Genomic DNA, 13,383 nt, shown 5'->3' on the forward strand with positions numbered 1-13,383 from the left:
AAAGTATACGAACATAAATATCAAAGACTGGCTCAGCTGGCACCAGTGCTCGATCCTGGTTAACACACTCAACATGAACTCCTATGCACCAGTGGAGGTAACAAAGGTCAGCCCTGAACGGACTTATTAGAGCATTTCTTGGACTACAGTAGTAAACAAACATGCTGTCCGTGTTGGAACGTGTACTTCTATACTTTCTGCACAGACGGAAGATAAAAGGGAACAAATGATGGGATTTGTGTCTGAATGAAGAGTTAAGGAAGTGTCATGCATACATGTTCAGCCAGAGCTTCGTCAAACTGCTCAGCCAGGGTTGTTTTAAATGTAAACGTAAGGGGTCAGCTTTCTCTTGTTGTTTCATGCTATAGCGTTGCAAGCAGCAACAATCTAGAGTCTAGCTTGACCTGAACCACAATTTTCAGGTGACACACTCCAGAACACAACAGCGCATTAAATTGAACTTCCCACCTCGCTGTACATAATGACACACACACACACACACACACACACACACACACACACACACACACACACACACACACACACACACACACACACACACACTCACAAACATTTATGTTCTCTATAACAGTTCTATGTCTTGGGAGTCATTATAATGAACATTATAACTTATATAGTGGACAAACTATTTTACATTTCTTATTTCATTTAATCTTCTTTTGTCTTTCCTGTGGTGAAATGTGTTGTAAAGTTTGAATAGCCGTTCTCAGTCTCTACTAACTGCTACAGAAATGTGAAATGCTTGTCATAAGCTATCAGTTTTAACCTCATTGCTTGTAACCGCCTTTTATGTGAAGATTAACTTTTCACTTTAACATGTTAATGATAAATGGTTATGGCTGTTTGCAGTCTCTTTTAACTGCTACAAAAATTTTAAAATAAAATGTTTACCTACTTCCATGTGAAAATGAGACTTGTGATATGTGGTCTGATATGTTTGGGTTTTAATACTGCCCCGGTTGATTTTAATGTGTTAATGACCAGTGTCTAGAACTGATGTCAATTACACATGCAACTGCAATGACAAACAAGAGCAGCCCAAATCCTGCACAGTAAAACCAAAGTCCAGCATCAACATCTTCTAGGTGTAGGTTCAGGTGATGAAAAACCAATCAGACCAGTATTTTTTAAGTTGTATGCATGGATACAATCAACAGAGATGGGAAGTAACGAAGTACAAATACTTTGTAACTGTACTCAAGTACATTTTCAGGTATTTACTATTTATTTTTGTGCCGACTTTTTACTTTTACTCCTTACATTTTTAAAATGAATATTGGTACTTTCTACTCCTTACATTTTCCAAAATTGGCTCGTTACTTCAGTTTCAAATAATTTCAGTGGAGTTTATCATTATTATTTTTCATGTTGAAGTTTGGTGATATTTTGAGCAATTTTTAGTGGTATGAATAGCGATTTGTTTTTACTTTCCCAGTGCCCCGAATACTAGCGTCGTAAGCTAATCAGCGGTCCAAGCTAGCTTCTTTTAAGCTACAAACGCATTGGATTAGCATGAAAACATGTCCCAGAGAACGATCGAGTGGGTACACATCTGTTATTAAACCCTACGTTCGTTTTGCGCCAGAATTGTCCTTTAAGTCCTCTAATATTTCCTCATTTATGTCATCAACACATCCATGATTCATGGAAATGTTGTGTAAAACAAGGTAATATTTTTCCTTGTATTTATGTATGGTTTGCAAAAATGGGAACTGCTGGGTCCGTGAGATGAATGCAGTGCATGCTGAAGAATGTGTCCTAGGGGTGTGCAAAAAAATCTATTCACATTCGAATCGCGATTCAAGCTCTAACGATTAAAAATCGATTCATAGAATTCCAAAAATCGTATGTCTACTGCAATCACATGGGAAAAGTAACTACATTTACATACTGGGAATCGTTTTTTTTAAATTGAGAATTGTTTTTTAATCGAAAATCGATTTTTAATCGAAAATCGATTTTTAATCGAAAATTGATTTTTAATTGAATATTGAGCCTGAAAATCGAGATTGAATTGAATCGTGACATTTTCTGAATTGTGCACCCCTAGTGTGTCCCATCATTCCTATTACTCTGGTCATTCACGTTACTGTGATTCATTTGATGAAAAAACTGTAAAAATGACAATTCAAAGTTTTGCCATTGTAATGTAAGCAATATGTTATTTTTGATATTTCTCTTGTGAAAATATATATTTTTTTAAATTGACATGTCATCACACTCTAAAATTAAGATGTTCTTGGTCATTTGAATGACAAATATATCAAAGAAAAGAAATCAAAAATCTGAAGTAATCCTAGTGAAAAGAGGGACTAAAATACTGCTGGTATAACATATTACATATTTCTTATTGAAATTATAGTACATAGTAACACTTGTGTCTGTAACAGGTCTGACATAAATATCAAAATATGAAGTAGATGAACAATCATAATATAAAAATGTACGTAGCCTGAGATGGTACAGTATAATTTCTTATTATTTTCAGATGTATTCATTCCATGGATATTCAAAAAATGGTGATTCAATGTTATTTCTTATTTTAATTTTCATATTTGAAAAGGCACAGATTTTGTGGAATCACCCATAAACTTTTTTTTATAACTAAATCCAGCCATCACACGCTGCGCCGTCACATCCCGCGACCACCCACCACCACAAGTAAATTCTCAACCTGTGTTGTTGAGATTGTTGACAGGTGCAATCACCAGTTTAGGGATTTTTTCATATTGCATCAGACATTGACTGACGTCATCCCAAATGTTTCCCCTGCAGATAAAATCGTGTCTACAAAACACCAAGCGAGATCTGGTCGTTATTAGCAATGAGCAGGAGACACAAGAAAGAGAAGTCAACAGACTGGAACAAGAGACACTCAGTGTAAGCATTACTGTTCAAACTTTATTTTTACATTATTACTACTTTCATGATGTACTTGCAAACAAAAACAAACCCTGTAAACTATGCATACTGGGATGTATTCATATGTAGACATATTGATATTTGGGAAAGGCAGCATGTTTATGTTGTGATCGTTTGCACACTAATATGGTGATCTCTTGACACCTAAATTGCCAGGACATTACTTGTGACATTTAAAGCATTGTCTTGTTGTTTTCAGGTTAATGGAAAACTACACCTACAACAGCTACACACTCCAACTGGAGGGGTTAATTGTTTCAAAAGAGTCTACGCCCCTGTCTTTCTCTTTTTCTTTTTCTCCTACCTGTTCATAATGATTGCAAATGTCGGTATTGCTGTTCTGGTTTTCATTGACACAAATCTTCACCAGCCCATGTATCTGCTTTTTTGTAACCTGCCCTTAAATGATGTACTTGGAAATTCTATCATGGTGCCTCGTTTGCTTTTAGACATGTTGCGTCCTCCCTCTGAGCGCATCATCAGTTATTATGAATGTGTGGTCCAAGCTTTTGTCTCAAACATGTTTGGTACCACTTCCCACACAGTGCTCATGATTATGGCCTTTGACAGATATGTGGCCATCTGCAATCCCCTGCGCTATGCTGCCATAATGACCAACAAAATGGTGATCAAGCTGACAGTTTCTGCCTGGGGAGTGGCCTTTGTGATGATTGGGATTCTGCTCGGTCTGACCATACGGCTGAACCGATGCAGGACTCTAATCACAAATCCTTTCTGTGACAATGCCTCACTGTTTAAACTCTCCTGTGAGGATGTGTTTATTAATAATGTCTATGGCCTGGCTTACACTGTAGTTCTGTTAACAAGTTCTATAGGCAGCATAGTTCTCACCTATACTAAGATTGCAGTAGTGTGTCTCACCAGTAACAACAAGTCTCTGAACAGTAAAGCCTTGAAGACCTGTAGCACTCATCTCTTTGCATATCTAATTATGATGTCAAGTGGAATGCTGATCGTCATCCTGCATCGCTTCCCTCAGTATTCAGACTACAGAAAACTGGCCGCTATTTTGTTTCATATCGTCCCTGGAAGCCTAAACCCCATTATTTATGGTTTGCAGTCAAAAGAAATACAGAAATTCTTGTTCAAGTTCAGGTCCAACAAAGCCTTTCCATCATCGTAAAGACAATTTCCAATGTTTATTTGTAAATTTAACAACACAAATAATATAACATTTGAACAAATAGTGCCCTACTGTACCACGATCTTGTGTTTGTCCCTTCTAAATATAGTATTAATGACAGTTACTCTTTACATTACAACTTGAGAATAAAAAGGCAATAATGTGTGATATCTAACAATACTGTGGTAATACAATGCTAATTACAAAGGCATTTCTTTTCTGTAATTGTTCTCATTACAAACACGTTGTTTTTGTTTTTCATCAACCCATGCTGCAAATAATAACATTCTGAATTCTACAATTTTATTATTATTGTCATGATTTTCAATTAGCTGGTTGATAATGTAGAACTTATTTGAAAATGTGTGTCGTACATGTTTCAAATCCAGGCATGTGCACACATAGACATCAAAAGGTGTCTACTATTATTAAAGCTATAGTGCATAGTTTAGCACACAATTTGCTAGTAGCCAAAGAGACACAGATAATTAAAATAACATGATGAACTCTTCAGAAGAGATAATTATCTTCACTCAAGTTTCTGCTGGCGAAAGTCCCTGGATGCCACAATCTTCTGAACATAGCCATACTGAGAAATACAGAGAGAGTTGTGTGGAGCTGATAGTCTTAATTAGCTTTGTAGTAACTCATTTGGCAATGGCTTGAATGTAACGGATGTTTGTTAATATCAAAAAGTTACGCAAAGATGTTTTGAAGCGTTATTTATTCCAATAACACCACACGAATTAAAATGATTTATTGCCATTTGGAAAATAAACAAAACTATGTCCCTCTCCTTGGTGCAGTCACTTATTCTAAATATATACTTGAAACTAGTAGAATAGAAAACATTGTGGCAGAGTTTCCTTTGCTGTTTGTGATTAACCTGATGAATACTCAAAAGTCTCTGTGTTAACTGATTATTTTGTTGAGTATTTTAAAGAAGTATATTATATAATTGCGTAAGGGAAATAAGATAAATTGGTAAGGTAGTCAGACCTGTGTTAATAAATTTAATTTTGTTTAAAGTACATGACATTGGGATGTCTTGCCATTATGTGTCCTTTTTGACATATCAGGCTGTACAGACAGAACAAGTGATAAGAAGAGAATAAACGCTAAATTAATCCTAAAGAATCCAAATGTAAATTGATTGAAATTGATCCTCTATCTTTACAACTCACTCTGACAAATGTTTACAGTAAATGTAGTTGAACCTAGGGTTGCAAAATTCTGGGTATTTTCAAAGTTGGAAACTTTCCATGGGAATTAACGGGAATTAACAGGAATAAACAGGAATTAATGCTAATTAATCGGAATTAATGGGAATAAACTGAATATTTTTAATATTGCTTGTTATAATACTGTTAGTTTATAACAGGGAATGTAAATGTAGTTGAAAAAAACCCATCTTGCAGCATAGTGTTGGTTAAAACAACCTGATTTAGTGCAACTTCAGTTGAATGTCCTCACTATATTCGTCAATGACATGCACGCACGCAGTAATCAGCATAGGCGACTACATACTTGCCAACATTTAGTTTTTAAAATACGGGAGTTTATTTTTTTTCTGGGGGGAGGGGGGTAATATTTAATCCATTGCTATTAACCTATGTGTGTTGATTGTATAGCCCACTTGTTCTTGATAGGCTGGAAACAATAGACAGTGCTGATGGTTACCTTAGCACTCATATAACCATAACCATAGTAAATCAAAGGCAGCATGCTAGCTACCTTCATATATTAAGTTAAAGGTCAATGGTTTGGGCTACTACTTAGCCTACTGCAGGGCTATTGAGGCCACACCCACTGCACAGATCATTTCTAAAATCCAATATTCTACACCAGATTGAAGCTGATTGAAGACAGTACTGCATTTGAGCCTAAGGACTACATCACATCCAAATTCCCATAATTTCCATTAATTCTTATTAAAGTTTCCAAAATTCCCTAGCTAAACTTTTCATGGAAAGCAATATTACAAATATCCAGTTTATTCCCGTTACTTTCCGTTAATTCCCGTTAATTCCCATGAAAGTTTCCAAATTGGAATGTATCCAAAATTCCCCAGCAAAACTTTCCATGGAAAGTATCCAGAAATTTACCGTAAAAGTTTCACCCCTTTGCAACCCTAGTTGCACCCCTAAAATACTAAGATATGCCAAGAAAAAAACACATCACCTGGAAACAATAACTTCTACCAGAAGAAGGAAATAGAATAAAAACTGAAATGGATTGGAGGCACGCAATCTACAAGGAGTTTCTGACAATGCTTAATACAGAGATGAAATATATTGTTTTTTGGGCAGATCTTGTTAACACTCTCACAACTCATTGACACCACTGAGAGACTAGTCCCTTAAAGGGGCACTATGCAGTTTTGGCCATTTCGTCGCTGTTTTGCTCGCAGCTTTCTCTATAGAGCTCCCCCTAAAGCTTCAGAATAGATATTTGGCAGCTCCTATGTTTACTTGTGTCTGACTCCTCGCTCGGTCAGTCTGCCGTTTCCTCTTTCTCTGTTCCTCTGAAGATGCTTTCCTAGCTTTCTGCTTCTTTTTTGCCGGCTCAGCCATGACGATAGTGTGAAAAACTCCATCGCTACCTTGTTAACCGGTTCCTGAGTGGGCGTATGTGTGCAGTGCCATGAAGCAATTTGTTACATGGCGAGACCTGATATCACGCAATGCTTCCTGATGCTGAGGCCAGTGGCTCGACGGCCAAAAGTTGCAAGGGTGGTTTTTCTGCTCACAGGCGCTAGGGGGAAGCGAGACGACCACCATTCAACCCGAAGAAAGTCTTATAACCATTCCAATGACTCCAAAGCTGTTCAGTTGAGGTAAATTAAAGGTCCCATGACATGGTGCTCTTTGGATGCTTTTCTATAGACCTTAGTTGTCCCCTAATACTGTATCTGAAGTCTCTTTTATATAGGCCTTAGTGGTCCCCTAATACTGTATCTGAAGTCTCTTTTATATAGACCTTAGTGGTCCCCTAATACTGTATCTGAAGTCTCTTTTATATAGGCCTTAGTGGTCCCCTAATACTGTATCTGAAGTCTCTTTTATATAGACCTTAGTGGTCCCCTAATACTGTATCTGAAGTCTCTTTTATATAGGCCTTAGTGGTCCCCTAATACTGTATCTGAAGTCTCTTTCCCGAAATTCAGCCTTGGTGCAGAATTCCAGCCACTAGAGCCAGTCCCACAACGAGCTTTCCTTAGGATGTGCCATTTCTGTGCCTGTAGCTATTGAGAAGGAGAGAGGGAGGGGCAAGGTGGAGGGTGGGGGTGTGGCCTTGACCAACTGCCACTTTGCTCATTTGAAAGCCATGATGCCTCTCTCTCATAGGTTGGCCAGAAAATGAAAGCTCAGACGGGCCGATCTGGAATCTTGCTTGTTATGAGGTCATAACAAGCAAGATTCCAGATCGGCCCATCTGAGCTTTCATTTTCTCAAAGGCAGAGCAGGATACCCAGGGCTTGGTTTACACCTATCACCATTTCAAGCCAATTGGAGACCATAGGCAGGCTGGGGGAACGCATATTAATGTTAAAAAACCTCATAAAGTCAAATTTTCATGCCATGGCACCTTTAAGCTAAAAGAAAACAAACTGCATTATTCCCCTTTAATATAAATCACAGTTAGTAGATTAGCATTATATTAGAATGTAGCAGTGGGCTGAAATATTTGTATATGTTTTCCTTTGCCATGCAGGTCCCCCCCTGCATGTTCTAGGTCTGTGTTGTGTTTTTAACCGAATGCTGAACTGAATCCAGATTGTGCTTGAGACGAAGTAGCCTATAGTAAAATGACCTGACACTGCAAAGCAAAATAATGCACATATACCGCTCTTACCTTTGTACAGGTTGTAAAAGATAAATGAAATAATACATCAATAGTAAAGCAAATGGTTCATACATAATTTCATCATGATGAAGGCATCGTTTAGCCTTAAATAGTCTAATGTAACGACAGCCTTGTCATCATGAGACTAATGTAAATTAAAAAATGTCAGTAACATTAGTTTCTAACTTTGGCCATCACAAGGCCAACAGTAAGATATTTAATACAATTTCAATAACATTAGTTTCTAACTTTGGCCATCACACTGCTGACTTCTAGCGTCAATAACTACGCCAAAGGCACCTGACCAAGCGTCCGTATTTTACGCGATGGGAGTGAGAATGTGTCTGGATTTACCCTGCAGAGATCTGCGAGCAGTCAACCATAGTCCTCATAAATCCACCGGAGGTTAGAACGCCAAGACAAAGGAAGAGGAAGATGACGGATATCCGGCCTGAATGAGGGACATCCAGCGGAATTTCTGGCGGCACCTGAACAATCCTGGAAATGAAACATCGTAAACACACTCCCGCTGTCCTCCCCAAAGGACTCCCCAGGGTACATGGTCATCAGCCTTCTCGAAGTCCACAAGTCACATGTAGACTGGATGGGCAAACTCCCATGACCCCTTCAGAAAGCTTGCAAAGGTGAAGAGATTGTCCACTGGTCCACGGCGAGGAAGGAATCCGCATTGCTCCTCCTGTTTGAGGTTCGTCACTTGCTCAAATAGACAAATTTATTATCATTTATTTATTTTACTATTTAATTTAATCTGAAACTTTGATAAATTTCAAAGTTGTGACTCAGACCAACTGGTACTGTCCAACTTGTGCCCCAAAGATGTTCACAATTAACACACAAACAAAACAGAGGCACAGTTATTAAATATAAATTCTCAACCTGTAGGAAAACCTGAATTATATATTTCTTGGAGCTAAATGTAACAGATGTGTACTCTCTCTCTTGCGTTGTGTTTTTTCTGGTAAACAGCAGAATAGTGTCTCACAATCACATTGTCACCATAAAGAGCTCCAGTTAGCATGAAACAGGCTACGGCAGACTGGTCAACATTATTACACACAATATTAACAAAATACCAGTGTGGAATCACAAAAGTAGACAACTGTACCTGGTAAACAGCAGAATAGTGTCTCACAATCACATTTGTCACCATAAAGAGCTCCAGTTAGCTAAAATGAAAACAGAAATTATCAGTTTACTGTTTCCACGGTTCTATCATAAAAGTCAGGTTATCGAGCTAGGCTAAGAAGACTAGCAAGCTAGCACAACGTGGCGAACTTTTTCATTTAAGCTTAAACGAAAGAAACAAAACTGGCCTCTAATATAAAATTTGAGACCTCCCGTGCGGATATACTACATGCACATCATATACTACATAACATACAGTGCCTTGCGAAAGTATTCGGCCCCCTTGAACGTTTCGACCTTTTGCCACATTTCAGGCCTCAAACATAAAGATATAAAACTGTAATTTTTTGTGAAGAATCAACAACAAGTGGGTCCCAATTATGAAGTGGAACGAAATTCATTGGCTATTTCAAACTTTTTTAACAAATAAAAAACTGAAAAAGTGGGCGTGCAAAATTATTCAGCCCCTTTACTTTCAGTGCAGCAAACTCTCTCCAGAAGTTCAGTGAGGATCTCTGAATGATCCAATGTTGACCTAAATGACTAATGATGATAAATAGAATCCAGCTGTGTGTAATCAAGTCTCCGTATAAATGCACCTGCTCTGTGATAGTCTCAGAGGTCCGTTTAAAGTGCAGAGAGCATCATGAAGAACAAGGAACACACGAGGCAGGTCCGAGATACTGTTGTGGAGAAGTTTAAAGCCGGATTTGGATACAAAAAGATTTCCCAAGCTTTAAACATCCCAAGGAGCACTGTGCAAGCGATAATATTGAAATGGAAGGAGTATCAGACCACTACAAATCTACGAAGACGCCGGTGCCCTCTAAACTTTCAGCTCATACAATGAGAAGACTGATCAGAGATGCAGCCAAGAGGCCCATGATCACTCTGGATGAACTGCAGAGATCTACAGCTGAGGTGGGAGACTCTGTCCATAGGACAACAATCAGTCGTATACTGCACAAATCTGGCCTTTATGGAAGAGTGGCAAGAAGAAAGCCATTTCTTAAAGATATCCATAAAGTGTCGTTTAAAGTTTGCCAAAAGCCACCTGGGAGACACACCAAACATGTGGAAGAAGGTGCTGTGGTCAGATGAAACCAAAATCGAACTTTTTGGCAACAATGCAAAACGTTATGTTTGGCGTAAAAGCAACACAGCTCATCACCCTGAACACACCATCCCCACTGTCAAACATGGTGGTGGCAGCATCATGGTTTGGGCCTGCTTTTCTTCAGCAGAGACAGGAAAGATGGTTAAAATTGATGGGAAAGTATATGGAGCCAAATACAGGACCATTCTGGAAGAAAACCTGATGGAGTCTGCAAAAGACCTGAGACTGGGACGGAGATTTGTCTTCCAACAAGACAATGATCCAAAACATAAAGCAAAATCTACAATGGAATGGTTCACAAATAAACATATCCAGGTTTTAGAATGGCCAAGTCAAAGTCCAGACCTGAATCCAATCGAGAATCTGTGGAAAGAACTGAAAACTGCTGTTCACAAACGCTCTCCATCCAACCTCACTGAGCTCGAGCTGTTTTGCAAGGAGGAATGGGCAAAAATGTCGGTCTCGATGTGCAAAACTGATAGAGACATACCACGTAAGCTTACAGCTGTAATGCGCAGCAAAAGGGGCGGCTATTGCGGAGTATCCCTTATGTTGTCCTTGTCGGTCCCAGGAACCCAAGGGACAACACAAGGATTATGTACCGTTTACTTTGTTGAGAATTGCTCTCTAAACAAGGGTTAATACAGCACCTTAGTTCTTGTTTGTACAGCATTTTGGTCAGCTTAAACTGTGTTTAAATGTGTTCTAGAAATAAACTTTACTTACTTACTTTACACAAACAGGGTTTAGAGAGCAATTCTCAACAAAGTAAAGGAAGTACATATTCCTTGTAGGTGTCCCTTCGGGTCACTGGGACCGAAGGACCACACAAGGGTTAACTTAAGGGGCTGAATAATTTTGCACGCCCAATATTTCAGTTTTTTATTTGTTTAAAAGGTTTGAAATAGCCAATGAATTTCGTTCCACTTCATAATTGGGACCCACTTGTTGTTGATTCTTCACAAAAAATTACAGTTTTATATCTTTATGTTTGAGGCCTGAAATGTGGCAAAAGGTCGAAAAGTTCAAGGGGGCCGAATACTTTCGCAAGGCACTGTATTATCACAATGAACACATTTACCTAACAATAACAGTGGAGCTCAATTTATGCGACTTACCATGAAACAGGCTACGGCAGACTGGTGATAAGTGTGTAGGAATTCACGCTAAAGTCTGCAGAATAGCACCAATAGATGGCGCTCATGTTACAGAAAAAGCCTGTCTCATATGGGAACTACTAGCCAAATGAAAAGTTACCTTTTAATGGCAAGTGGAATTATTAACTCTGTTACATAAACAGTGTACATCTTAGCTTGTTGACATGTGCAATTTCTTCATGTTGCATCACACATTAACTGACGTCATTGCAAATGATTCCCCTGCAGATAAAATCATGTCTATAAAACACCGCAAAAGAGATCTGGCCATTATCAGCAATGAGCAGGAGACACAAGAAAGAGAAATCAACAGACGGGAACAAGAGACACTCAGTGTAAGCATTACTGTTCTACATGTTTTGTCACATGTTCAAACTTTATTTTTACATTGTTACTACTTTCATGATGTACCTGCAAACAAAAAAAAAACTATAAACTATGCATACTGGGATGTATTCAGTCATATCAATATTTGGGAAAGACTGCAGGTTTCTGTTGTGATAAGTTGCTAGCTCACTAGTATTGTGACTTGACATGATCTCTTGACACCTAAATTGCCAGGACATTACTTGTGACATTTAAAGCATTGTTTTGTTGTTTTCAGGTTAATGGAAAACTACACCTACAACAGCTACACACTCCAACTGGAGGGGTTAATTGTTTCTAAAGATTCTACGTACCCTGTCTTTCTCTTTTTCTTTTTCTCCTACCTGTTTATAATAGTCACAAATGTTGGTATGGCTGTTCTGGTTTTCATTGACAAAAATCTTCACCAGCCCATGTATGTCCTTTTTTGCAACCTGCCCTTTAATGATGTACTTGGAAATTCTATCATGGTGCCTCGTTTGCTTTTAGACATGTTGCGTCCTCCCTCTGAGCGCATCATCAGTTATTATGAATGTGTGGTCCAAGCTTTTGTCTCACATATGTTTGGCACCGCTTGCCACACAGCCCTAATGATTATGGCCTTTGACAGATATGTGGCCATCTGCAATCCTCTGCGCTATGCTGCCATAATGACCAACAAAATGGTGATCAAGCTGACAGTTTCTGCCTGGGGAGTGGCCTTAGTAATGGTCGGTATCCTGCTCGGTCTGACCATACGGCTGAACCGATGCAGGACTCTGATCCAAAACCCCTATTGTGACAATGCCTCACTGTTTAAACTCTCCTGTGAGGATGTGTTTATTAATAATGTCTATGGCCTGGCTTACACTGTAGTTCTGTTCACAAGTTCTATAGGCAGCATGGTTCTCACCTATACTAAGATTGCAGTAGTCTGTCTGATGACTAACAACAAGTCTCTGAACAGTAAAGCCTTGAAGACCTGCAGCACTCATCTCTTTGCATATCTAATTATGTTGTTGAGTGGAACGGTTGTCATCATCCTGCATCGCTTCCCTCAGTATTCAGACTACAGAAAACTCACTGTCATTTTGTTTCATATCGTCCCTGGCAGCCTCAACCCCATTATTTATGGTTTGCAGTCAAAAGAAATACGGAAATTCTTTTTCAAGTTCAGGTCCAACAAAGCCTTTCCATTATCGTAAAGAGAATTTCCAGTGTTTATTTGTAAATGTTATGTATCAACACAAATAATATAACATTTGAACAAATAGTGACACAATCAGCTATTAGCTTTGTAGCAACTCATTTGGCTTGAATGTAACAGACATTCATCAATATCAAAAAGTTACGCAAAGATTTTTTGAAGCGTTATTTATTCCAATAACACCACAAGAATTAAAATGATTTATTGTTAGTTTTTATTTATTGTTGAGTATTTTAAACAATTATATTAGACAATTGAATAAGGGAAATAAGATAAAATGGTAAGGTAGTCAGACTTGTGTTAATATATTCAACGTTTTGTTTAAATTTCAAATAAATAATTATTTATTAATTATTAGGCCTTTTTGTTCCTTGAGCCCCTGCCGCCCAAAATTTCTGTGCACATCCCTGGTCAAATACCATTCATATTAAAGTACATGACATTGGGATGTCTTGCCATTATGTGTCCTTTTTGACAT

At 38.3% G+C, this 13,383-nt stretch overlaps 1 protein-coding gene and 1 pseudogene across 1 annotated transcript; both read left to right on the plus strand.

Moving 5' to 3' along the window:
* The first annotated feature begins 2,820 nt into the window (after nt 1–2,820).
* LOC120544276 lies at nt 2,821–4,087 on the plus strand (annotated as a pseudogene).
* A 7,874-nt stretch (nt 4,088–11,961) lies between these two features.
* Nucleotides 11,962–12,903, plus strand: LOC120544277 (olfactory receptor 146-like). The gene has a single exon (XM_039777915.1). The coding sequence runs from the start codon at nt 11,962–11,964 to the stop codon at nt 12,901–12,903; it is 942 nt and encodes a 313-aa protein (XP_039633849.1).
* The last annotated feature ends 480 nt before the right edge of the window (nt 12,904–13,383 follow it).

The sequence above is a fragment of the Perca fluviatilis genome, chromosome 16 (genome assembly GCF_010015445.1).
Source record: "Perca fluviatilis chromosome 16, GENO_Pfluv_1.0, whole genome shotgun sequence".
NCBI classification, from domain to species: domain Eukaryota; kingdom Metazoa; phylum Chordata; class Actinopteri; order Perciformes; family Percidae; genus Perca; species Perca fluviatilis.

Bases quoted from the DNA above. Each gene is read 5' to 3' on its own strand.
- LOC120544277 (XM_039777915.1), top strand. From the start codon at position 11,962: ATGGAAAACTACACCTACAACAGCTACACACTCCAACTGGAGGGGTTA.